We start from the raw sequence: 27998 nt of genomic DNA on the forward strand, positions 1-27998 counted from the left end.
TTTCACACAGGCATTGGTCAATGGACGGGCGTAACGAAGCCCTTTTTTTGATTTGACACATTAATGATTATTAATGCATTTATTAGTGGGGGGGGGGGGGGGGGGGGCAAATATCTCACAACGGGTAAGGGCTAGTGGAGGTAATTGATAATATATAAAGTCACAACACCCACTTTGATGAGGCAGTGTTGCTTTGTTTTCAAAATATACGGTTTTCTTCATATTTCATATTTCATTTCCTGAAAAATGAACATTTTGGAGATGGTTTCTTCCCGACAGCAGATATGGTATTTCCTATCAGTAACTAAGCACGATACCAGTGGTTCTCAGTAACCTGCAGACCAAAATTGTAAAATGGTTGGTTTCATTTTATGCTCTCAAGAGTTAAACTTTTGTTAAACATCAGCATTACTTTATTTAGAAGAAGTCACACAATTGTCAAATTATTGTTATTTTTTATCAACATTTGCCTGTTATCTCTCCTATATCTATATGGTACCACACATCAATACAGCATGAAATTGTTGACAAAATCTTATAAAAACAATAACAAAATATTCGTTAGTTTTGGGTCTGAGAGGCTAAATGTCATCAAATGGTGGTCCGTGGATCAAATGATGAATAAATAATGGACCTTGAGACGAACAAGGTTGAAAACCAATGCTCTAAAAACCACATACTGCCAGTCTGTCACACAATAATGAAACACATAGTAGGCCTACTTCACTTCAGGAATTTCACTCACTACCATGTCATGCAGAAAAGCAAGATACGGTATTATTATACTGTAACTGTATGTAGATTTTTTAAACATATTTGTTTATATAGGCTATATAGGCTACTAAACCATTCTTAACCAAAAAAGGGGGTCCGTACACTTTTCCGACTTGGCCCGACATGCGGAAAACGACCAGATTAAAGTTGGCGAACAGCCGAACATGCATTAACCCATTCTGACCTGAGATCAGATTAATACGAGGTTTCCGCCGGACACACACTGGTCTGACGAACCCATTCTGACCTGAGATCAGATTCTAAAAATGTCAGTCATTCTTCGATTTTTACAAAAATAGCAGACCTACAAGCTCGTATCGCGCCACTCGGTGGCGCGATATGAGCTTGTAGATCTGCTATTTTTCAATAGATAAAGCATAACATGATGCTGACACCAAAATGGGTGCCCGGTCAGAATGGGTTAAGGTTGGCGACCGGATTAAACATGCATTAAGGTTGGCGACCGGATTAAAGTTGTTGAACATGCATTAAGGTTGGCGAACATGCTTGATTGATTGATTGATTTACAGTACATTTCAAGCACAAACTCAATACAAAGACTGTTAACTGTGAGTGGACGACCCAATTAAGCATTACACTTGTTTACAAGAGGGTCCACCATGTTCAATTCATCAGGTTGGTGACCGGATTAAGGTTGGCGAACATGCGCTGCTCCGTGTTTGCAGTTATGGTTAGGTTAGGGTTTGAGGTAGGTTGTCGTTGTCGGACCAATGACTGGTTGGAACTTAGTAGGCCTACTGCACCATGCAGCTAACTGACTGATCAGCAGATATTACACACTTTTTGGACATGCAGACAATTTCTCTTCACGTTTGAGAAAGTATGTTTTTAAATAACACATGGAGCTATAATGCTAATAGGGTTTTTACGTAGTACATAGGTCCCATTTAGCCTGACACTCTGAAACACTCTGAATTATTATTATTATTCATTATTTAATCGCCAGAACATATTTTCTTAATGGGCGTGGCTAGCGATTCAGGCTGGAGCCAGGCTAGGTCTAGCCTCGGTCCCAGGCTTACTTATCTGCAAAAAGAAAAGCCTGGTCACAACGTAAGGCAGAGAAGCTATCGGAACATCGGAAAACATCCGTCAGCTGTATTTCCCCCGAATACGATATTTTCCCGACCAATCACACACTTTAATTCGAAGAGAATGTAAACTGATTTGTAAAGCATCAACGTCATTTCCTTGGGCGATACTTCCGCTAAAATCCTGCAACTTCCGATGATAGTTTTTTCAGCGTAGGTCTTGCCCAGGGTGGGCTAAGTCCCACTTGTTTACATGCTTTAAAAGCTCCCCCACAAGACAGCATGCTAACGTTCCATTAATATACTTCCCTTCACTTTACCAATTTAGCATTTCTAAATATCTAGAAGTTAAAAGAACAGAAAGGTTTTGAGAGGACACTAACTAACTCACTCTGTTTGTAGGCTACCACTATACCACAGTTAAAGGGTAAGATCACTTTTGTAGAGGTTTGGGTTGTGTTAGTTACTGAGCCATGATGTAACTCCAAATGTGGGCAAGAAATCAAAAATAATTGCTCCAGTGATTAGAAATTCATAATTCAAAATATGCTCCTCATTGACTTACATATTGTACGCAAACAGCTCTCAATTAAAGTCACTCTTAGTACGTTTAAATCAAAATGTTAACTTCCGGTTGATTTTACAGTCCCGGTTTTCTTCCTAACCCAGAAAGCCAAATGACGTCATGATAACGTTATGATGACGTCATCCAGTGACTCCGGTGACGTTCAGGACTAGGCCAGATCACAGCCCATATGGGGATGATCTTTACATAATTTCCAGGACGTCTTCACCAGTTTAAATAACATAGCTTATTCTGGGCCAGATCTGACTAGTTATGATATGACTTAAATTGATCTGGCCTCGATCGGACTCTCTCATCCAGGCTCTGACCGTGCTTGCTGGGAATAAAAATGGCAAAATCAACAGGAAGTTAACATGAGTTTTTGGTGATGCTCTATATTGTCTGAATCAACTTTGTGGCGTGTACGTACTAAAAGAGAGACTTTGAGTGCTGTTTCAGCGTACAATGTAAGTCAAGCATATTTTGAATTATCAATTTCTAATCACTGGAGCAATTAATTTTTTATTTCTTGTCCACATTTGGAGTTACATCATCTAGGTCGTCCTAATGCCACATCATGGCAAGGTACAACCCAAACCTCTACAAAAGTGGTTTTACCCATGTGTCCATTTGCATCATGTCATAAAAGGTAAATTAAATAAGAAATAATTATATAAGCTTGAAAGATATATCTTACATCAAACCCAGGTATGCCAAGTATGTCTGTCTTTCTTTTTTTTTCTTTTTCTTTTTTACAGTGTTTGGTCATTGTTATTACTGTATATACTGTCAAAACATTTTCAGTTTGAGAGGAAATGAAAGTAAAACATGACTTAATAAGACTCCTGTTTTCCTGCATGTGGCTGATGCTAGGAGCTGAAAGGAAAAACATTCCTTATGTGTGCACTGCAGCGCCGTGCTTGTTGAATGTATTTGGGGAAATGGCACGCACACACGCACACTCACACGCACACGCACACACACAAACTACCGGTATAAAATTGGCAGGGAGGGATGTAGGGAGGGATGTCTCTAAGTACATTTACTATTTACTTAAGTACAATACTTAAGTACAATTTTGAGGTATTTGGACTTTTTGGATTTTGTGTAGATTATTACCACAAAACATACATTAACCACTTCAGCCTTATATATACATTTCGGCCATTTGAAAATAGCTGATCTACTCATGAAGCTCATAATGCATAGCGATGCGACACGTTGTTTGAATATGAAGGAGTCGGACTCCAATGGAAAAAGGTCATAGGCCTTCTTGGGTTTTAGATCCTCTTAGTAGACCTTGTATTTGAAATATGGGTTAGCGCAGCCTGTGTCCTCCGTGAGGAGGAAGCCCAACACACCTCGGTGAGGCCTTTATAGGAGGGCCATTATAATCCACCACTCCTGAATGAAGTGCCTGTTGGTGGGAGTCTGGTGCAACGCACAGGTCCTGGGCCTGGTGAGAGCAGGAGTGGACCTGGTGAGACGTAGGAGGGGCCCGGACAGAAGTCAACCCACAGAGCCTAGTCCTTCCACGCGCCAAAATGTAGTCCCAGCAGAGTAGTTCTGGAGCAATGGATTGTGTGGCCTTGCTCATTCCCTGATGGAGGGTAGCTACTGGGACGTAAGTCAGGATTTGATCAACCCTGGCTGGGTCGCCTGAGTGAGGGGTGATGTAAACCCGAAACCCTGTTGACCTCAGGATACATCACTGAGGAAACATCCCAGGTGCATCCATGCGATGTATTTTAAATTCTTAATAAAGTATTCAATCAATCCGTCTGTATGTACAGTATGTCTGAGCACAGACAGCTGCAACACCTAAAGTGGCCGGTAGAGTACAGCACAGAGTAAAGTGGCACAGAGCAGAGTCCTGCAACGGGTCGGATACCCGCGATAACCCGTGGGTACCCGAGTTTGACGGGTGGGAACGGGCGGGACAATATAACTTTATAAGTTAATGGGTACGGTACTCTACAGTATGAGCCCTGGGTGCATTCCTGGGAGTCTGGATGTTCCGGGGACCCCCACATGGTAACTCTGTCATTTCTCAACCGTTTTGGACGCGGGCAGCTCGCCGGAACCGGGGACCCAGGACCGATGTTCCGGGGACCGCCACACAGTACACTACAATACAGTACAGAGCACAGTACAGTACAGTAACTATAACAATAAATGTATAGTTGCACCAGCACCACTCAGTTCACACAGGTATGATTTGAAATGCTCTTCAATAAACCAGTATAGTTTTTAGCAAGGAAACATTCCAATGTTGGACCCACTAAACTAAAGTACAGTATAAGTAACCTTAAAACACCCTGAACAAATGTAACTTTTGTTATTTTGTTGTGTCCTTTAAGCCCTTTTCTAAAAACGGCAAGCTTGCAGTTGCAGCCAGGGAAGGTGTACAAAACAGGGATATTTCCCATTTGTAACCACTAGATGGCATTAGACTTCTGTTACCACTTGCTTGCTGCAAACAGCATACTCTAGGAGGGAGGTACATTTATAGTGCCCAGTGGAAATCAATATGCTTAGCCTTGCAGTTATAGTGTCCCACCAAAGTATACTAAACGTATACATACAGCATAGCCTACTTACAGCATCAACTACGTACGGTTATGCTATATAAGCAGTTTATGGAATTATTGTCAAATTTGTCACTAAACCAAAACCTACGGAACACTAATGTTACATTCTAACAAGCACCATTATACCATTTAGGCTACTCGCCTTTTTGTCAAATCCTCTCTGTTGAATTCTTATTTTTGAATCTAATTGACATTAATAATTGCAGTGGGCCATCTCTATAGCAATAATATAGGCTATAGCTTATGTTAAACAATTTTAATGAACTCAGCAGCAACTTTCCCTTTTCCTCACTCAGACACACAGGCCTTTTCCCCACTCAGACACACAGGCCTTTTCCCCACTCAGACACACAGGCCTTTTCCCCACTCAGACACACAGGCCTTTTCCTCACTCAGACACACAGGCCTTTTCCCCACTCAGACACACAGGCCTTTTCCCCACTCAGACACACAGGCCTTTTCCCCACTCAGACACACAGGCCTTTTCCCCACTCAGACACACAGGCCTTTTCCCCACTCAGACACACAGGCCTTTTCCCCACTCAGACACACAGGCCTTTTCCCCACTCAGACACACAGGCCTTTTCCCCACTCAGACACACAGGCCTTTTCCCCACTCAGACACACAGGCCTTTTCCTCACTCAGACACACAGGCCTTTTCCCCACTCTCAGACACACAGGCCTTTTCCCCACTCAGACACACAGGCCTTTTCCCCACTCTCAGACACACGTTATGTCAGTCCATGCAGCAACGCATCTGACCTGCTTCAATGACTTGAATGCATCCCACACGCATTCATGCAAACACACGCTGACGCACGCACGCGCACACGCACTCACACACGCACACGCACACACACACACACACACACACACACACACACACACACACACACACACACACACACACACACACACACACACACACACACACACACACACACACACACACACACACAACCATGGCCTGCCTGTTTAAATAGGTCAAAACTTGTTTGTATTAATTTGATAATTATATCTTGACTGGTATATTAAAATCATAGTTTAGATCTCAGGTCTCTGTAAAAGTAACTATTGTGCTGCACGGCCTACACCATATATAACATTGACTAAACTTGAACTTGATTCTGTGCGGACTCTTTCTCTCTTCCTCTCCAGCATCTCTCCATTACCCTTCTCTTTTCTCCCTGCTTGTGTTTCTCATTTCCAGGGGCGGAGAGACGGATGACAGCAGAGCCTCCAAGTGTGGCCTCTCAGCTTCAGGTCAGCGATCTTATTCGGCCCTGGCATGGAGGAGGAATTGGTTTTGGCTCAGTTGAAGACAGCCGTCCAACAAAGGGGATTGGATGCCGCTGGGACACACGGGGGGAGGGCCAATCAGAGGGGCCATCGATCAGTTCCCCTTAATCTCACAGCTGGTGAGCATAGCGTCCGACACTCTGGAAAAAGTCCACCAGCTAGAGTCGTGCATGGGGACACTGGCTCTCCTCCAGACACTCTGACTCTGGCGAGAATACAGGAACCTTTTCTCTGAAGCATCTCTGATAAATACTAATAATGTTTCTCGCTAAATCACATGTCCTCCCTTTTTCCTGCTCATACCTCTCCGGAGCCTCAATGTGTGGTCAAGCACGATGCCCTACAGCAGTGACTCTCCTTAACGCCTAGCTGTGTGTTGTGGTCCCAGAGTACTGCAGTACTTTCATTCTACAGTAGTATAGCGATCTATTCAGGGACTAATTCAGACTATATAATCTCCTGACTGCATGGCATCACACATATCCAATTTAATGATTACGTTTTGCCGATAACATGTCAGTGATAGGCCTGATCACTGACAACAGCGAGATGGCCTATACTGGAGGAGAGGTCAATAACGTGAAACAATGGCAGGAGAATTAACAACCCCTCTACTCAACATCGACGGAACCAAAAGGAGCTGATCGTGCATTCCAGACAGAGGAGAGATGCTCGACCCTGTCTACATCAGAGCCTGCTATGGAGAGACGGTAGACCCCATCTACACCACAGGGTCTGCTACAAAGAGGAGAGATGCTCGACCCGTCTACATCACAGGGTCTTCATGCTACAGAGAGAGTTTCTTAATGACAACCAAAACACCACCAAAGGACCTCCGCTGGGATGAGCACACCGGACACTTGGTCACCTCAGGCAACTTCATGGCATGGGGCCCAAGATCCTATGGAGTACTTCTACAGAAGCACCCACTGAGAGCATCCTGACTGGGTGCATCACTGCCTGGCATGGCTGCAACTGCACTGCCCCGTAGAGCAGAGGTTTCCAACCACTAGTACTTGTACCACTGGTGGTACTTGAACCTCTTGTGGTACACAGAGAAGTCGCTCCAAAAAAGGAGAAAAAAGACAAAGGTGGAATGAACTATTTATATTACTACAGGTAGTTCTTCTGACCAAGCAATTGGTTGAAATATACTGTAGGCTATGCAGCCGTGCTGAAATGAGCATGACAGCACACCTAGCCGTTAATAGAAGATTAGAGAATGGATTAATCATGTTAGAAATATCATCAGTTGTGCTGATTAGTGGCTTAGGAATGGAACAGAAAGGGCAGGTATACGCTCCTGTATTTTAACTAACTAAATAAATAATACATGTCATTTATTATGGTGGTACTTGGAGAGCCAAATATTTTCAGAATAAAAAGGTGCGGATATAAAAAGGTGTGGATATTCCTTCTTCTTTGTATCTTCATGAATCTGCACCCAGCTATTGAGACTACTCCTCAAGACTCCCCCTGAGTAGAGCGCGCTTCGATTGGTTTCTGATCCTGGATTATCATCAAGGACCTATGATCATCAAGGATCTATGATCCACCCCAACCATGGGAAGCATCTATGATCCACCCCAACCATGGGAAGCGCTGCTGCAGCCTGCATGGCCCAGACCTGCAGCTTTTCCCACCAGGCAATTAGGCTTGTAAACAATACAATACACACAAAGGCTTGTTGCCTAGGCCTTACTCACACACAATTAAATTCAATTAAATTCAATTCAAAGGGCTTTATTGGCATGAGAAAACATACGTTTACATTGCCAAAGCAGAAAGAACAATACAACAATACAGCAATACAATCAAAACAAAAATGATGTACATTTGAAGGTCAGACTCTTCAATAGATCAAATTCTATGTACCAAGGTCACTCGATGCAGGTATAGTGCAGGAATATACACAATGATTAGTCTTTAGGGTGGTTGTGTTCCATTTGATATCCTTCTCCTATCACAGCAACTCACAAATCTTGCTGCTGTGTTTGCACATTGTTGTACTTCGCCCAGCAGATATGGGAGTTTTTTGTCATTGCTCATGTTTTCAAAATCTCTTTCCACACTGTCCTGTGTCTTCTGTGTGTCATGGTCGCCTCAATGCATTTCCAATGGGAGTCACATGGTTTCATGACACAACCTTGTTGCAATGGCTGTCTTCTGCCCTCCCCCCTCCATGCAACAAAGTGTTGTCTTCAAACCATGTGACTCCCATTGGAAATGCATTGACACACACACACACACACACACACACACACACACACACACACACACACACACACACACACACACACACACACACACACACACACACACACACACACTTGTATGCGTGTTACATTCAAGGTTCAAGGTTGTACTTTATTGTTAGAGTAAAACATATTTTTGTTTGGCTTCCTCCAGACAATAGCAGCATAGGTAACATCAAACAGCAACAACAGCAAAATATAGAATAAAGAGAGTGCCAAAACAAGAATTGTTAAGGCAGAACCTACCGTACAGTACCCACACAGCACCGTATACACGTCACCGATATTTAAACACATCTCAGACACACAAGCATGAAGCACCTGACACTGTATGTACACACACGTAGGCCAAACATAGAAAAAAACACACACACACACACACACACACACACACACACACACACGCACACAGACATAGTTTCACATATGCCGCAAACATACAGTACTCATGTACACGGCCCGCACCACAAACACTGCAGCACTGGGAACTACCCATAGATCCGAAGTCCCGTTAGTCCGAACATGCACTGCTCCCGTGCTTGCGGTTAGGTTTAGGTTTGCTCCCGTGCTTGCGGTTAGGTTTAGGTTTGCTCCCTTGCTTGCGGTTAGGTTTAGGTTAGGGTTAGAGATGGGGATAGTAATTTCGGAACAATGAACCTTCTGACTAATGACACAGCACCGCAGCACTGAGGCTCACAAATGTGCATGAGACAGCTCTCAACACGCCATATGACGCCAACCGACTTTGTGGTTGTAAATAGAACTTTAACCCCTAATTCCAGTCTCCCCTTTAAAGGGGGAGAGAACTGGCCCAGGCGGTGGCGTAACCGTCTGGGCACCCGACTGGTAATCCAGTCGCAGTGTGCCGCGGGTTCGACTCCCGAGCCCGACACGGCCTTTACTGCATGTCTTCCCCCATCTCTCTCCCGTTTCCTGTCAGCCTACTGACGTCCCTTCAAAAAAACCAATAAAAGGCGTAAGGCGCAAAAAAAAATATATAAAAAATAAAAAAAAGGGGGAGAGAACAACAACAGGGGGAGAGAGACATGAGAGAGAGACCAGCTTTTTCTAACCACTTATCAATAATAGGAAAATGAAAATTGCATTAAAGGACCACTTCACCACTTTTCAACCTACCTTCATATAATTGGTCCTCACTAATGTTCATGATAAAATGCTTTCCAGAGTCTGTTATTCATGAGGCATATATAACTCCTCCCTAATAACCCAGGAATGTGAGACAGCTGATCCTGATTGCCCTCAACACTATCAGTATGTGATTGGTTGAATGTTTAGCCCTGGCTCTATATAATTGGTTCTACTCTTCATCCTAATAAATAATCAGCACTTTGGCTATCAGTGTGTGCGGCCACTCCTTTGTCTTCTTAATAAAATGCCACCATTTGTGGGTCTTTTTCTGCCTTTATTGATAGGATGAAAGTAATCTGACAGGAAATGGGGAGAGAGATGGGGGGGGGAAGACATGTGGCAAAGGCCGCCGCGATCGGGAGTCGAACCCGCGGCTCAGCAGCCTAGGTGCCCAGACAGTTGAGCTAACCTCCAGGAAAATGCCACCATTTGTCTGTGTCTCATAGGTCTAGGAGGGCTGTGGGCATTTCAGAAAATGGCAACGAGAATAACCCGCTCTGGGCGAAACTCCTCCCTGATCCCTATAGTATAGCCTGCCCTATAGAGCCCTGTCCAGTCAACTAAGAACAGGGTTAAAGTAGCGGCAATAATATATCAAAATGTTTGTATTCATTCAAGTGTTATTTATTCTCGAAATTACTAGTAATTAAACTCATTTTTAGTGTCGTTGAGTATTACAATAACATATAAAAAACATCACAATACATCAGTAGATCAGGAAAAGGGAAACAAAAGGTATAATGTGAATTATATAGGTTACAAATAGAAGCTGAGACAGATTTCAAAACGATCTAAAAACAGATCCGTATGCTCACCAAGGTTTTAAAACGACTCAGGGGTACCAATGTGGTCAATTTTAATGTAGTTTGCAGGTCATTCCATGTATTAGGGCCACAGAAGCTCTACCAAGTTCAGAGTTAACTTTTGGTACCTTGAATTTGGGGAAATTAGTTGATCTGGTGTGGTAGGATTCAGAGTCCCATTTCAGAAATGGTCCCATTTCAGGTATTCAGACAGCCAGCAATGAATAAAACGCTCCCAAAAAGAATTAGTCTCTGTGACACATCTAGGGGCCACAATCTGCATTCAAAGATGTTCCTAGATGCTTTGTCATTGGTCAAAAGAAACCTGGTCGAAATGACTAACCAATCAGGAAGTAGGTCAGGCAAATCTAAGACTACATTTTTGGAGCGTTTTACCCATTGCTGGCTGTCCGAATACAAAAAAGAAAGAAGAAAAAAAGGTCATTAAGATTTGGACATAATATTATTGTTTATAGCAGCTTTAAGGGCAGATTCACGTGCACTCAGGACCACTTGGCAGATGTTGTGGTTAGTGTGAATGCTGCATACCGTTCCCCGGAGCAGATCACCCAACCGTTCCCGGGACCGCATCGGGACTGATTGAAGTGTACTCGGATATGGATTGATGCATTGTGAAAGCATTGAATACCGTTGAAGTGTACTCGGGTGCGGAAGAGCACCAGGCAATCGTATTCGGAAACAGTTTGAATCAAAAGGACTCAGTGTGAAGTGTTGGGCCGGAACATCCGTCAGATGTATTTTCCCCGGATACGATATTTTTAGAACAATCACAACACAGATTTGTAAAGTGTCAACGTCATTTCCTTGAGCGGTACTTCCGCCGATACACTCTACACTACAGCTTATAGGTCTTGCCAAGCGTGCTATCCAATAATTTATTTGTGAAAACACACGGTTCTTAATTGTCTCCACCAGCCGAAGGCATGGGGAGAGTATGTTTTGCACTCCGTCCGTCCGTCCGTGTGTCCGTGTGTCCGTCCGTCCGTGACCAGCTAATCTCAGCCACCGTTAACCCGGTCCATGCCAAATTTTGCACACACACTCCCTGGATGCCAACCATGAACCTCTGCCCCAAACTTTCCAGAACGGCCTGTTATAGCGCCACCAGGAGGCCGCTTTGTGCAAAACAAGTTTTTTCACAGTACACCTACAGATTTTGTCCAAACATCACGCAAATTAGTACACAGTCTCTCTAGAGCCATTCAACGAAACGGGTCTTTCAGATTTCTCAGACTCCATCCTGATTGGTTAAGATTGGCTTCCAAAGTTCACAGGAGTGCTCAGTTTCAAACAAAATGCTGCAAATCATGAACACATCGCGTGATTTCCCTGAAATTGTGCACGCACATTCCCACTAGGCCGAGGACGAAATGCCACATGAACAATTTCAACTCAGCCTCAAGGTGGCGCTATAACTGGCCCAAAAGTGTTTTTACCTCTAACTGCACAGATCTGTGGATAACCTGGTGGAGACCTGTGCCCAGAAGGGCACTTTTTCTAGTTGTTTCTGTGGTCAATGGGGGTAAAAATAATCTATGACAAGAGGAGGCTCACCAGTCCATATTTGAAACCACCACTGCCTGCCTGCCACAAATCCAACTGTTAGGCAGACTGAATGAGATCAGGCTCCTTAGCTCTGGTCCATAGCCAATGCTTCTATGATTCTGCCCTGCATTGGCTATGCTACTTTCGCTTTTAACTCTCACATGGAACTCAGACCAGCCTCTCCTCTTTAGAGTACCGGTAAATAAAAATAATGTTTTTGCTAATCACCAAAACAAAGGCGGGTTGTGTCATTAGAAAGCCTACTTTCCTTAGTGGACGCACTCTGAGCCCCCCACCACACGTATAAACGGTACTTTTTGGCCAAAAAGGGATTTTGTTTCCACCGGGAAAAAAATACTTTTAGTTACTCCAATGCGCCCTCTACCGATATTGCCCAGAGAACTGCCTCATAGAGAATATTTTTCCTCCGGTGAAAAGAAATCCTTTTCTGGCCAAAAAGTACATATTATACGTGTGGTGGGGGGCTCAGAGTGCGTCCACTAAGGAAAGTAGGCTTTCTAATAACACAACCCGCCTTTGTTTTGGTGAGTAGCAAAAACATTCTTTTTAAATAAGCTAAAGAGGAGAGGCTGGTCTGAGTTCCATGTGAGAGTTAAAAGCGAAAGTAGCATAGCCAATGCAGGGCAGAATCATAGAAACTCCTCTGACCCAAACTGCAAAGGCATCGTGACTGATAAACAAGCCTTTAGTTTACACTGAACAAAAACACCATCCAAATGTCTTCCTGCTCCTTTCACCAAGTACGTGACAACCAGGCACTGCAGGCAGCAACAGCAGATGGCCCAAAAAGGGTTCCTATTTCCCCAGACTGCTAATTAGAGCCGTAGCAGCCATCTACCCCCACTCACCTTTAATGTCAACGAGAAAACTCCCTTTTAGCGCAATTAGCCTAATGGACCCTGGCTGTGAATAGTGTGTTATGTTCATTCCAGGCTGTATTTGGCATTGATGTAGCAAGGCCTATATGTCAAAATAAAGACAATATGTCACTAATGCACTGTTCTCCCTCACTACAGGCACTGAGAGAGAGGCTGCAACAATGGTTACCTAACAAAGCTATTTAATTAGACGCATTCATAATTGAAGTAATTAGCTCCCATGTGTCTCACAAATGAACGGCAAAACCCGGAGCCGTATCCACTGATTAATTAGTGTATTGATCGTTAGCTGTCTTGACGTCCCAACGATCGGATGAGAGGGAGGATAATGAGGGTGTAGGCTGTCAATAGGGCTGGTTAATTAGTGTGACCCGAACTAGAGGCCATGCTGGAACAGTTGTTTGTGCCTGGCTCTAATGAGCAGGATTTAGGCTTGATGATCTGTTTGGGAGAGGAAGGAGATGGCCCTGGTTTTCAACACAGTGGACAAGGAGCTATAATATAGCTCCTTGTCCACTGTGTTGAAGCTATATGGTCGAGTCTGACATTTCGATATTGCTGACTAGAATAGAATAGAATATGGTAGAACTGTATAGGCCTGTTTGTCTACTTCAAAAGACCACTAAAACAAACATAGAAATGAACAGTACAAACATATAAATAACATATGCAAAATTATGCATGCACACTCACAGGCACTCACAGGATTTGTGAATGGAGGATGGTGCTAAACAGACATCAGGTTAATGGTAATTGCTTAAGGGGGTATCAGGGATATCAAATCTATCTCTATTTTCTTCTTTTTCCAGCACTCTCTCTCTCACACACACACACACACACACACACACACACACACACACACACACACACACACACACACACACACACACACACACACACACACACACACACACGAAGTACAGTATAGACTTGAACGTCTGCTGAAGTACAGACATTAGTATAGTACAGTACTTACAGTACAGTATACAGTATAGACTTGAACCCACTGTGAGGCAACCCAGAGGAGAGCGAGCCGTCATAGGCGAGGGAGTGGCCGCGCCACATGGTCCGAAGTCCGCCTCTGCTGACTCAGCCCCGTTCATTGGAGTTGCATATCAATAGGCAGAAGAGGGTAAAGCATCCGTCTTCGTCAACCTACAACGCCACAGGACCCGTCAACGTCAAACAGGGGCTGATATAGAGCGTCGCAGTCCCGCCCCCTGTCATGGCGACGCCAGGCCTAGGAAATGATTCCCAAAGCATTTTTCCCTATAGACATTTCAAAAAGTATTTATTTAAACTAAAGACGGTTACGCCGCGGACAAAGCCAACTCGAGTCGTGACAAATCATGACAATAAACACAATATTTTGGACCAAACAAATAATTACAAAGAAGAAAAACAACAAAAAATGTGTTGTAACCTGCCTTTTTTTCCTTCTTTCTAATTCTTTGTTCGGCCCAAAAAATTTTGTTTGTTGGCATGATTTGTCACGACAAATCTCTTAAAAGGTCTTTAAATAAATACTTTTTGAAAAGTCTATGACGAAAATGAACGGAGAATAATTTCCTGGAGCCTGGTAGGGGCGGGACTGCGACGCTGCCGGTTACAACTAACCCGTGCTGCGGGTTAAAACTCACCCGTGGCTCCCGACATGCGCTGCCGGTTACAACTAACCCGTGCTGCGGGTTAAAACTCACCGTGGCTCCCAACATGCGTGGCAGGTTACAACTAACCTGTGATGCGGTTTAAAACTCACCCGTGGCTCCCGACATGCGTGGCAGGTTACAACTAACCTGTGATGCGGTTTAAAACTCACCCGTGGCTCCCGACATGCGTGGCAGGTTACAAACAACTAACCCGTGTTGCGGGTTAAAACTCACCCGTGGCTCCCGACATGCGCTGCTGGTTACAATTAACTAACCCGTGCTGCGGGTTAAAACTCACCCGTGGCTCCCGGCATGCGTGGCAGGTTACAAACAACTAACCCGTGTTGCGGGTTAAAACTCACCCGTGGCTCCCGACATGTGCTGCCGGTTACAATGAACTAACCCGTGCTGCGGGTTAAAACTCACCCGTGGCTCCCGGCATGCGTGGCAGGTTACAGCTAACCCGTGGCAGGTTAAGACTAACCCCTGGCTTCCTGCAGGTTAGGTTTAGGGTTTGTTTTGAGTATAGGGTGTCGGACTCATGACTGTTAGTATGTCGGACCAAACACACCCGGCAAAGTGAGTTTAATGCAATCATAGGCCTATAGGACTTCTAGTGTCTCTCCTCCCACACAGTTGTAGAATTGTATCCTAAATCTAATGTAACAATATAACATCTACTATTGTCCCCCCCGCCCCACCTGGGTCTTAGATCTTTTTCAATAGGGGTCCCTCCTCTCACACACGCACGCACGCACGCACTCACGCGCGCGCACACGGAGCGAGGGGGGGGGGGGGTCGGGGCACGCACAATAGCAATGCATCTGATCTGTTCGGTTGAAAAAGAAAACTATAGAGCGCCCTGGAGATAATTGGTGTCCTTGGACTTGAATATAAGCTCATTGTAAACCACCTCAGGCTCTGGGCTGTCCTGTCCTGACTCCTGGTGTGGTGCGACTGTGTATTGAATAATTGATTTAAAGAGGGGTGGGGGGGGGACTATCAGATCTAAGCATAATGACTTCATATAATTAGCATTGGGCAGCTATTGGACTGACTGTGGGAGTTTTTTTTACATGGGCTAGCTAGAGTGAGACCGGGTTGTCGAGCGAGAGAGAGGGAAATAAAGGCACCGAGAGAGGATTGAGATTGTTTGAAGTGTTTAAAGCTTATAAGAGAGATTAAACACCAGTTCCCTCGGTTCGCCATCGACTGCAAGATAATGCTGGAGTCTCTCTCTCTTGAGGACATTCATTCTTCCAACCGAGCTGACATGGAGAGGAGGGAGCAGCCGCAGTTCTTCTGATCTAATCGGTGCTTTCACTACTCGCATCCAGGCATCCTTATTAGGTTTTTACGCGCACGTTTTTTCTTTTTCTTTTTTCCACTCCGTCCGGACTGGAGTCCACGACCAATCGACCATGATGACCGTTTTGCGTTTTCCTCGATTTGATCCGAGATGATAGGCCTAATAACGCGCTTTTCTGAAGTTTGATAGGCTACTGAAAACTGTCAAGATCATACCGTAAATCCCTGACTGACTGACTGCAGAGAAAGCGATTTATTTTCTAGCAGGAATTGCTGTCAATTAATATATATAAAAACTATGGTTTTGGACAAGGAAGACAGTGAGTGTACAAATTAATTATCATTCCTGCACTTCAATGATTCTGTTGAGAAGTTAACTTTGGGTTTACCATATCACTTCATTAAGTGAGGGCCACCTGCAAAGCAAAATTGCTTCAGAGATATCTAGGCATAGCAGCTACAAATATAGTTTTACTTAGAACATAGCCTGCCTTGTTATTATTGTGTATAGGTTAACAACCATAGCCTATAGTGATTTAATGTTATTGTGTATAGGTTTGAACAACAACCTTAGATTTAATGCAGATTTGGACAATATTTGTAGCTTAATTTTCATCATAGGCTACTGCTGCTTTCATTGTGTCATTTGTAATTGGTCTATAACTATAATTCTGTATCTGTCTGCCTGCCTCATCTCTGACTCTCCTTCTCCGCATTCTTCTTTTCTGATAGGCTACTCCAGTGGTTCTCAATTAAAGTGGGGTCCGGGGACCCCCAGGGGTCCTTGAGGGAGTTCCAGGGGGTCCCCAACTAAATGATAGTTAGGAACCAAATGGACCCTTATGGGACTGTAACTCTGAAAGTTTATACAACTGGACCCTAGCTAGGTGAGGTAATTTTCTTTTGTCAAACTGGGGTCCTTGGAATTAAAATGGTTGAGAATCACTGCTATAGAGCCATAAAGATCTTCTCTTATGGAAGTTATGTGGGGTCCCTTGCGAATCTTTTCAAATGGGAGTCCGCGGGCTAATAAATGTCAATTTGGGGGTCCTTGATATGAAAGAGTTTGAGAACCACTGGGCTACTCTACCCGTTTCTGGTCTTGCTGCACAGAAAGACACCTGCCAGCAAGAGTCTTTCTGTGTCTGTGTTTGTCTTTCTACTCATGTGTCTGTCTCATATGTCTCTGTCTTGCTGTCAGGTGTCTCTCTGTGTCTATGTTTGTCTTGTTTCTACTCATGTCTGTCATGTGTTACTCATGTCTGTCTCATATGTCTCTGTCTTGCTGTCTATAGGTGTCTCTCTGGTGTCCCTCCAGTCCAAGGAGAAGCCGAGAGGCTGCGCCGGGTGCAACGGGAGGATCCGGGACCGCTTCCTGCTGCAGGCTCTGGACAGGTACTGGCACGAGGACTGTCTGAAATGTGCCTGCTGTGACTGTCGCCTGGGCCAGACACCAGGCTCCACCCTCTACACCCGCGCCAACCTCATTCTCTGTCGCAGGGATTACCTGAGGTAAAGTCATGATGACCTGAGGTCCCCCGAGGTCATGCTTCCACAGGCATGTGTTTGAGTATAGAGTATTGAAATGTCTGACAGTAATTCATCCTTATATTCTGGTATGCTGTTCAGTGCCATGGTCACAACCAATTACATCTTAACCCATTTAAGACCTCATGAGGCAGATTTTAAATCAGTAGTTCTCACTTTCCAAGTTTTTGAGGGGCGCTAGCCTCTCCTATATGCCTTTTGTCACAACTCATGTCACATTTGCCATTGACAATGACAATAATTTACGTCATATGTGTCTGAACAAATCGTCTTTTTGTTTCAACACAAACATTAAATGCCATTGACAATGAAAGTATAAATATTTACTGCATGTTCATTATTTCATATTTGTAGATGACATATTTAAATACAACCACCTGGATTTCCAACATCTACTGCTGATTTACTGCTCGTCCAAAAGGGAATCCTGCGTGGCCATGATGGGAGATGTTTAGGTTTCTGTTCTCCATGGCAGGGTTACTCTGCTACACACTCACCCCCCTTTGACCTCCCTCCAGTAGGAAACCCGATCCAGATGAGTCCCCAATGTCCCCAACCACCTGGATTTAAACCTGGGTCACCCTCATGGGAAACCAAATGTCTACTACTGCTCAGCCCAAAGGCAAGACCTAGGCTGTAAAGTGGATCGTTTTTTTGGGGGGGGGTGGAAGTTGCGGGAATTTGGTGGAAGAATACCGCTCAAGGAAATGACGTTGACGCTTTACGAATCCGTTTACATTCTCTGTGAATGAAAGTGTTATGATATTATTATGTGATTGGTCGAAAACATATCGTATCCGGGGGAAATACATCTGATGGATCCGCCGATACACTCTCTGCCCTGGGTTGTGAGTGACCAGGCTTTTCACAGATGAGTAAGGCTGGGACCGAGGCTAGTCCAAAAGGAGAATCACCCCTTGGCCAAGGAAGATAGTGTATAGGCTTCTGGTCTTCAGGAAGGACTACTGTCTGCTACATACGTTTTAGAGCTTAAAGAGCATAAAGGACTAGTGAACTGAAGATTGGCAATTATACTCATATAATAATAGTCACAGTGAGTATTTTCAGATGTGGGTCCCTGGCCAAACATGTCAATTTTGGGGGTCCTTGCACCAGCCCCCGACAGGGGTTAATGTCACGGCATTGAGCGGTTGAGGGTGGCTGAATAGCGTGATGTGACCCACACACCACTAAGGGCACTTAGTAACCCATCTATTACTTGAGATGGATAATTGAGATAATTTTCAAAACTGTGCATATTGGTAGACTACATTAACAGCCCTAGTTATTTCAAATGGAACCAAACGGGTCCGTTTAAGGTTCCATTTGAACACTCCATGTTACAGACCTGTTATTCAGGGCTATCTATTCATGTGTTTCTGGTATTATTATTGTCCACTCATTATATTGACAAAAATGTCCACCACAAGCCAACATGGCGATGACCCCTGAGCATTGCATGAACTGTGTCAGTCTGCAATGAGATCAGCCATGCTAATAAACTGCTGAAGGAGTCCACTGAATGGGATATGATAATGGAATCTTTCATTATACAGTCAGTGTTACAGTCCCAAGTGTTTCCCAGAGCCTGATCGATGCCACATTTGTGGGTCCGATCCAGATTTATGACCCATTTGTTTTGTGTTTATTAAAGAGTTGGAGAGATGGTGAGACCCCAGTTACCAAAGAAACACTGTATACTTATTAGCAATTATAGCAATAATGTATATCAATATAGAGATTTAACTTCATAAGCATAAACATATTGTTTTAACCAAACAAATATCAATTAGAGCAGCTTTACTTATAAAACGAACAATCCAAAAAGTTAATATAAAATGTACATAAACAACTAATCATTCTTTTATTTAACCACTAGGGCTTTTCTCTTCGGAGATGAGTAAGGCTGGGACCTTAAGCACTATGGCACGTGCACTTGAATATTTGCTATTTTTGCAAAATAAACATTTTAAAGGTTAAAAACCGGGACACATTTGGCTGCATAATTAATTGCCAAGACCGATGTAGTCAAATAATGGCCGAAATATCGTCCAAAGCGATATATCGGTCAGGCTCTATGTGCTTCCCAGGAGTAAAGACGGATTGGCGTCAGGTCTGTGGGAGAACTCCTGATATCTCCACCACATTGCTGAGCTCATGTGTTAGTCTCGTGTAGGATCCAGCTGGATTTGGTTGGGGCTAAGTCTCTCATTAGCCGCGCTGCTCTTATACAGACCAAAACCCCTTTTGACAGTTAAATTGGCTAGATTGCCTCCTGTTTTCCTCATCATTGCAACGGCGCAGGCCAAAACCCCTTTGAAGACCGGGATTAAAACCATGTGATTTCTTTTAATTGGACCATTAGTAGAGAATTAGCATCAAGCTTCGTACACTCTTTAAGGAGGGGGGGGGGGGGGGGGGCGGACCCTCACCAGGTGCCTACCGAAGGACTAAGGCTCCTCGTTAGATCAGAACATTCTGTTAATTAGAGCCTTGCTTTTGTTCTCTCACTGGCCACTTGTTCCATGACATTTTCATTTGTCTTCTGAAGTTCTCTCAGCGAGCCGTCTTGTGCGAGACATCACTGCCTCCATCTGGGGATGTACTTCCTCTTTAATGGCTCTTCCAAGACCTTTTCTCTCCAGGTGGATGGAGAGAAACACGTTTCTCACCCTGGTTCATGTTCATTAGACCAGCAGCCAAAGAGTATTAGCGAATTCTCTGCAGCGATTGTTTTAATCTGCTTGGGCCCGCCAGATGAGTGGCATTACTGCCGTAAAGACCATCTGGATTTTGTCACAGGTTGTCAATGACAGGCATGCTACATTGATTTCCCTGATTGGCTAAACTAAACTCTAGTGCTGATTTTGTCCCACGTGTCAAACTTGAATTACGGTAGTTTCTATATGCTTCAAGTGGGAGTAGAACAAAGACTTTAAAGTTATTTGCAGAAACAGTTGAAAACGCTCAGAAACAAGGACCAGCTGTTTTGAGTACCATTCCATTAGTTCTCACTTAATTATTACTCAAATCCACATTAATACAGATCCTCACTCATCCCTTTCATCTCTCCCTCTATGCTTCTTCCATCTTTCTTTCTTTCTTTCTTTCTTTGATCTCCCTGTCATCTCTTCTGTCCCCCCCACTTGTCTTCTCTCTTTATTGCTTTCCTTCTCTATCCCTCCGAGTCCTTTCTTCTTTCTCTTTTTAATCAAACTTTCACTGTGTCGTCTTCCATGCTCTCCTTCCTGTGCTCTGCTCTGCCTCTGCCTCTGCAGGCTGTTTGGGTGACAGAGAAGCATGGATCTATTCTACGTCCGAGCATAGACATGGTAACACCCCGCCTGCCTCTGATTGGCCTACCGACACTGCCCGAGGTGGATAGCTGTGGATAGTGTGGTGAAAATGATGCAAGGTTACTCTGTGGTCGGAAATAATATAGCTTTGAGTTGTATTATTAAGTACGGTATAATACGAGGGACAGAGAATGACAGCTTGGGACGCACGACAGATGATGCTCCAGAATGGAGCCTTGTAACTTTTATTTTTGTAGAAGAGGTAAACTAATATTGTTTATGCCGTTTGCTTTGATTGAATAATTGATTGAACACATACGTTCTGTGTTCTAAATAAAGTGTTTGTGTTGATTATCGTGTATGAATCTAATTATAGTAAACTAATACTATTATACTAAAAAGGATAAAGATGAAAGGAGAGTTTTTCTCTTCTACAAAAATAGAAGTTACTGTCGCGCGTGCCAAGCTGTCATTCGCTTGCATTATATCGTACTTGTATTAGTCCACCACGGAGTAACCTCGCGTGAGACTATCCAGCATAACAGCTATCCACCTCGGAGGAAAGTCTGGTAAGGCCGGCAGTGTCGGTAGGCCAATCAGAGGCAGGCGGGGCGTTACCATGTCTATACTCGGACATAGAATAAATTCACACGACAGGGAACTGTGCAGCCTGCAGTAATGCTCTCCTTCCTGTCCTCTGCAGGCTCTTTGGGGTGACAGGGAACTGTGCAGCCTGCAGTAATGCTCTCCTTCCTGTCCTCTGCAGGCTCTTTGGGGTGACAGGGAACTGTGCAGCCTGCAGTAATGCTCTCCTTCCTGTCCTCTGCAGGCTCTTTGGGGTGACAGGGAACTGTGCAGCCTGCAGTAAACTGATCCCAGCCTTTGAGATGGTGATGAGAGCCAGAGACAACGTCTACCATTTAGACTGCTTCGCTTGTCAGCTCTGCCGCCAGAGGTAAGAATGGGGAAAGGCCAGGGGGAGGGGGGCAATTAGGCTGAGGGATCAAATTCAGTTGAGTTATCTGGTATAAACTACTACACCTGCACCAGCAGGCTTGCTTGGTTCCCCCCCAAAATAAGCCTGTGTGTTGTATGGACCCTAAACAGTGCTGGAGAGGGGGTCATTTAAGCGTTCTCACGGAAGACAGTTGACTGGCCCTTAAATAGGCTACGCGCTGCTTAATAATAATATTAATATTAATATTATATCACAACATAGCAGCATATCATTGACCTAAACATGCAGAGAGGCGCATTTACTTAAAGTAAGTGCGATAAAACCTTGGCAATAGGCTATCGAGGGATTAAATAATGCTGGCGGAAATTGGGCTAAACAAGTACTTGTCTTGCTGTCATTGATGCAAAGGAATGTTGCGAAATTGCATACCTACTGACAGTGATCATATGGTGAAAAATGGAAATTGGAAGTACGCAATAAACTACAAATAAAAAAACTGATATTTTCGTTGCAGGACACCGCTGCGCGGAATATGTAGCCTATAAATCAGGCATCACATTACAGTACCAAAACACTACACAACACACTACACTACATTATACACATTACACATTTACAGTACCAAGACACTACACAAAGAGGGCTGTGCAAGACCATTAGTGGACACTCAGTGGACAGCAGACTATAATTATCACTCTACAAATGTGCATTCAGCTTTCAATCACTATGCATTCAGGCAGCATGGCACAGCATGGCCGCAGCTAAAGGAAGTATCATGGCATGTGTTTCTATCACTATACATTCAGACAGCATGGCCGCAGCTAAAGGAATTAAGCATCATGGCATGTGTCCAGCGGTGAAGTTGCTCACTGTGTCATGACGCATAGCTGTACTGACCAGGATGAAATAGGTTAGTGCTGCCGTAACCCTCTGAGGCTGAGAGGTTTCGTGGTATGCAGACTGGATTTTGAGTGTTGATGTTGACAGCAAATTTAGATTTTTAGTTTTAGTCATAGTCTCTTGAATAGTTTGTCACATTTTAGTCACCTGGAATGTTTTAGTGTTAGTCTAGTTTTAGTCGACTAAAATATTTTAGTTACTAAAATGTATTTTGGCGGGCCTTAATGCCGTCGTAATGACAGATTTTACACTTGCTGAAAATAGCAGATCTACAAGCTCAAAACGCGTCACAGCTTCACAGCGCGACACAAACTATACAACTGTAATGCCTGGTAATTGCGAGTGGGCATGCAGTTTATGCTTTTGGTTAATTTGGGGTCATCCAATGTCGGTAGAGGATTGATATGTCATTGTGATATAAGTGTCGGTTTTTGAAACAGAGCTGTACTGTACATAACAGTATGATTTAAGCCATTTAGACCTGAGGAGTCAGGACGCATCTGTGTCACCTTACAGCTTTTAACCACTTTAACCATTATTTTAAACTTTAGCTGTTGAAAAATCTTGAATATATATGTAACGGTTGTGTACCCGTCCCGTCATGAAAGACACACACAGAGGCACTGGGTTGGATGTTGAGGTTCTTTACTGAAGTAGCTCTGCAAATGAGTGGTTTCAGACACAGAACAAAATGAAATGAAATATATAGTAAAAATATAGTAATACATGACGGTAGACAGAATTAATTAATAATCTGCATAATAGCTCTGGTGGTACACAGAAAATACAGTCGGCACCACGTTAGGCGCGATCATTCTAAAATGGCTTCCGCGGTACACAATACAATATAAACTTGTAAACATATCTGACTTAATACAGAACGTAGTGCAACAACATTTACCTGCAAATGAGTGGTTTCAGACACAGAACAAAATGGTTTAGCTCCTCCACTGATAGTGACGTCTATAAGAAAGATAACATGTATTGAGTATCAAAATAAATAATACAATTTACAATTTACAATTTAGGCATTTAGCAGACGCTCTTAATCCAGAGCGACTTACAATAATCAGGAACAAAAGCATGGGAATACATCACAAAAGCATTTATCATAAAACATGCGTAAGCTAAGAAAGTAACAGTGGAATATCTATATTATGAGACTATACATATAAGCTATATATATATACTACTATGCTATACAGTACATATGTACTATGGCGTGCTATGACTATATACAATGCAATTATAGTGCCGTCTACATAACATGCTATAAGTCTGTATCAGATGCTATCTAAGTCTACAGAAATGCTATCTAAGGGGGTAGGGTAAGTGCTATGGGCCATGATGGAGTCTAAAAAGGTGGGTTTTCAGACTACGGCGGAAGATTGGGAGTGATGCTGCAGTAATAATACAACCAACGTGAGCAACAAATACAAAACGAAAATACACTGGGGTAGCATCTCCAATGCTGTTACATGACTGTGTATCATACAACAAGTCTCATGTGAGCTTTTTAGTGTACTTTATAATACTTTTTTCAGAGCAACTCCAGACAATACACTTACCACAACAGAGAGCTAGTCAGACTGTGGGGAACTTCCGTTTCCGGTCACCTTTATAGACTACCAGTAGGGGGCGCTAAACAACCACTCACGCAGGAGGATAAACTATACACACATATCTTAGCAGGAATTTCACTACAATAACCAGAGTATTTCTTATACCCATTACATATATTCGTTCACAATAATGTTTTTAACTCATATCCTTACTTCTGGGGGGGGTCTCTGGAACAACATATTTTCAAATTGGGGTCAGGGGCCAATTACATATAATTTGACATGAATTGTTTGCTTGACTGTGTGTTTGCTTGCATGTTTTTTTCCCCCAACCTGGGCTCCATTTTCCTAGTTGTCTCCAGCATTATGCTGATCAGTTGTGATAAAACGTTTCATGACCTGTTTAACATTCTCCTTTTCACACATCAATATCACCGCTTCATGTAGCTGTCAAATACAACCGGGTATTGTAAAACCATACATTACAAAGCCATATTACACACCCTAACCGATAATCTATTAAAACACATTTCAACACAATAACACTACACAGTATAAATCCTCAATTGTAACTCTGAGAGTTAAAGTAACAGTGTGTAACATTCCAAGTAGACCTTCAGCAAACGGAACAGACCTGTTCTTCAAGTCCCTGAATACATAACTAATTAAGCAAGGCACATGCAATGTAACCCTCTGCCCCATGGTGGAGTCGAGTTGCGTTGCTCAGTAGCCAATGGTAAAAGACTGTGGTTTATTGGGCTGAAGTTATGTGACTGTGTAAATGTTAAACAGGGTTTTGTGTAAACGCACGCAGAGCAGGCTTAGCAAATTCTATCCCAGGGTAAACACAGTTTAAATATGATCACCTTCTGGCTAAACCAATTCATGCATTTGCTAATTATTGGGCAAGGGTTATGTTCCGTCCCATCCTGTCTGTCCGTTTCGTTTGACTGACTTTGAGCAGGATATCTACAAAAAATAACATTTGATATCTCGTATCGTTTTGCAATGCAAATAATCAGTATTGAATCGTTTTGCAATGCAAATAATCGATTGTATCAATAAGCACTGTGCGTTGTGGGACCCTGACGAAGGCTTGTAGCCAAAAAAACGTGTTGGTCCATTTCTAATGCTCATTGCCATGCCATAAAATAAATGCTTTTTCACTTGACTGGAACAGAGTGCCTTGGACCCCTTTTCATACTTGTGCGTTGTATTTAGCAATAGCAAAAAGAAGAAAAAGGGAAAAGAGGGGGTTCATTACTTTTCCATTCGATATTGCTACACTTGGTCTATTGATAAATGTGTGTATTCTCTGTGTTCATGTCAAGGTACAGGTTTGTCCATATGTGTTCAAATATAATGTCCATGTATTTGCCAGAGAATCACTGTTTACCTATTTATATGCATATTAATACATTTTTCCCTTTAAAAAAATCTGCACTGTTCACACAGATTAATTTCTTTTGCTAAAGCTTACAGGACAACTTTTACTTAATTTACTATTATTTACTTGCATTTTTGTATTAGTTAGGAGAGAATGAAGAGCCAGAAAAAGCGAGAGACAGAGTGAGCGGAGGACATGGTTTGAGTAAGATTCAAATCCCTGTACTCGTCGTGACTCACACTCGTTGAATATTTATTAAGAAATATTCGACAAAGCAGGTCTCCTAGTTCAGCCACATAACTCACGAATAGAATGACCCAATATGTTATTGTCTCCACCAGGCCGAAGGCATGTGGGGAGAGTATGTTTTGCACTCCGTCCGTCCGTCCGTCCGTGTGTGTGTGTGTGTGTGTGTGTGTCCGTCCGTGAGCAGCTAATCTCGGCCACCGTTAACCCGGTCGATGCCAAATTTTGCACACACACTCCCTGGATGCCAACGATGAACCTCTGCCCCAAACTTTCCAGAACGGCCTGTTATAGCGCCACCAGGAGGCCGCTTTGTGCAAAACAAGTTTTTGCACAGTACACCTACAGATTTTCAGATTTCTCAGACTCCATCCTGATTGGTTAAGATTGGCTTCCAAATTTCACAGGAGTGCTCAGTTTCAAACAAAATGCTGCAAATCATGAACACATCGCGTGATTTCCGTGAAATTGTGCACCCACATTCCCACTAGGCCGAGGACGAAATGCCACATGAACAATTTCAACTCAGCCTCAAGGTGGCGCTATAACTGGCCGGAAAGTGTTTTTACCTCTAACTGCACGGATCTGTGGATAACTTTGTATGCCAACTCCCTAGAGGCCAAGGAAAAACCTTTGCCTGGAATTTTTCACATCTGCTCTTTATAGCGCCACCAGGAGGCCGACATATGTAAAACACATTTTCTATTATTACTCCTTCAGATTTTATCCAAATTTCACGCAAATCGGTATACACTATCTCCATAGTCATGTGATCAACACGGAGCCGCACCATTTCCCATCTTCCATCCTGATTGGCTAAGATTGGCTTCCAAAGCTCACACGATTCGTCCATTTCGAAAAAAGCCCACAAATCACAAACACAGTGTGCAATTTCCGTTAAATTAGACACGCACATTTTCACTAGGCCGAGGACGACATGCCACAATTTTATCCTCAATCAGCCTCACGGTGGCGCTATAACAGGCCAATTCCTGTTTTTAGCTATAACTGCATCGATCTGTATACAACTTATTTATGCACACATGGAAAAACATTGTACCTGCATCCCTCCAACACGAACCTCCGGCCCAAATCTTCCTCAACAGCCTGTTATAGCGCCACCATGAGGCCACAACCTGACCTGCCCTGGTGGAGACCTGTGCCGATTGGCACTTTGTCTAGTTATAGAATGTGAATACAAGTGTGGATATAATATTTTATCTTGGCTCTGGCTCTGCTACATTTTCTCCTTGCTCAGACAACCGTCATTAACCATTAAGAGCAGGGAGATAGATATACAATAACAACCCCCCATGGGGAGCAGAACTAATAGAGCCCACCGGTGGCCCTGGGGTGGCGGTGGGAGCAAACAGTGCATAACAACCAGGAACGCATACACAGAAGGAACTTGGGTGAGCTTAAATAACCCGACCAATTGTCAGCTGATTGCCACGTCAGCATATGACGTTACTTGACGTACAGTATGGGACTTGCAGAATGCTGAATACACTCACATAGTAATGCGCATGTGTTTAACCTCTCGTCTCGAGTTATTCTGCCTGAACTAGCTCACAAGCTAGCTGAGCATGGTAGCTGACCATTCCACCCCAGGAGAAATGTCCATTTAAACCATTAAGACCTGAGACCGATTCTACAAATGCCTTCTAAACCAGTTCTAAAACGTTTCCGTGCCAAGGAAGGATCCCCCAAATTATATGTTTTCGGCCGCAGACCCCCCCATCTGAAAATGATTTGTGCCAGGGACCCCCAGAGAAACGAAGATTTGTGCTCTCCCGATTTGAATGGGTTAATGACTACAAAGTTGAAGATAAATGCTCTCTTTCACAGTGGGTTGGAATGTTTTGCTCTCACAAATGTTACATATTTTACATTTCTCTCTCTTACCCTCTGCAGATTTTGTGTGGGAGACAAGTTCTTCCTCAAGAACAACATGGTTCTGTGCCAGCTGGACTACGAAGGAGGCGTGGATGTTAATGGCACAGAGCGACAGCCGCAGTAAAGCAGAGATGTCCTCTTTTTGGTGGCAGGATTTCATGTGACAATGCCGTACAATGCCTCGTTGTCACCTGACTGGCTGGACGATTTGGACTACTGCTATGAATGGAGACAGCGATGGTCATTGTTTCAAGTTTCTCAATGACAAGTTTGGACTCTCGGGATAATGTTTGC

General features: G+C 43.5%; 1 protein-coding gene across 1 annotated transcript; it reads left to right on the forward strand.

Annotated features, from left to right (window-relative positions):
* Positions 1-15694: 15694 nt before the first annotated feature.
* On the forward strand, positions 15695-27977 carry LOC310857367 (rhombotin-1-like). The gene is made up of 4 exons (XM_083763009.1): positions 15695-16231; positions 17207-17423; positions 21585-21710; positions 27723-27977. The coding sequence occupies exons 1-4, from the start codon at positions 16210-16212 to the stop codon at positions 27826-27828; spliced, it is 471 nt and encodes a 156-aa protein (XP_083619135.1). The 5' UTR covers positions 15695-16209; the 3' UTR covers positions 27829-27977.
* Positions 27978-27998: the final 21 nt, after the last annotated feature.

The sequence above is a fragment of the Protomyctophum parallelum genome (genome assembly GCF_964188405.1).
Source record: "Protomyctophum parallelum genome assembly, chromosome: 4".
Taxonomy (NCBI): domain Eukaryota; kingdom Metazoa; phylum Chordata; class Actinopteri; order Myctophiformes; family Myctophidae; genus Protomyctophum; species Protomyctophum parallelum.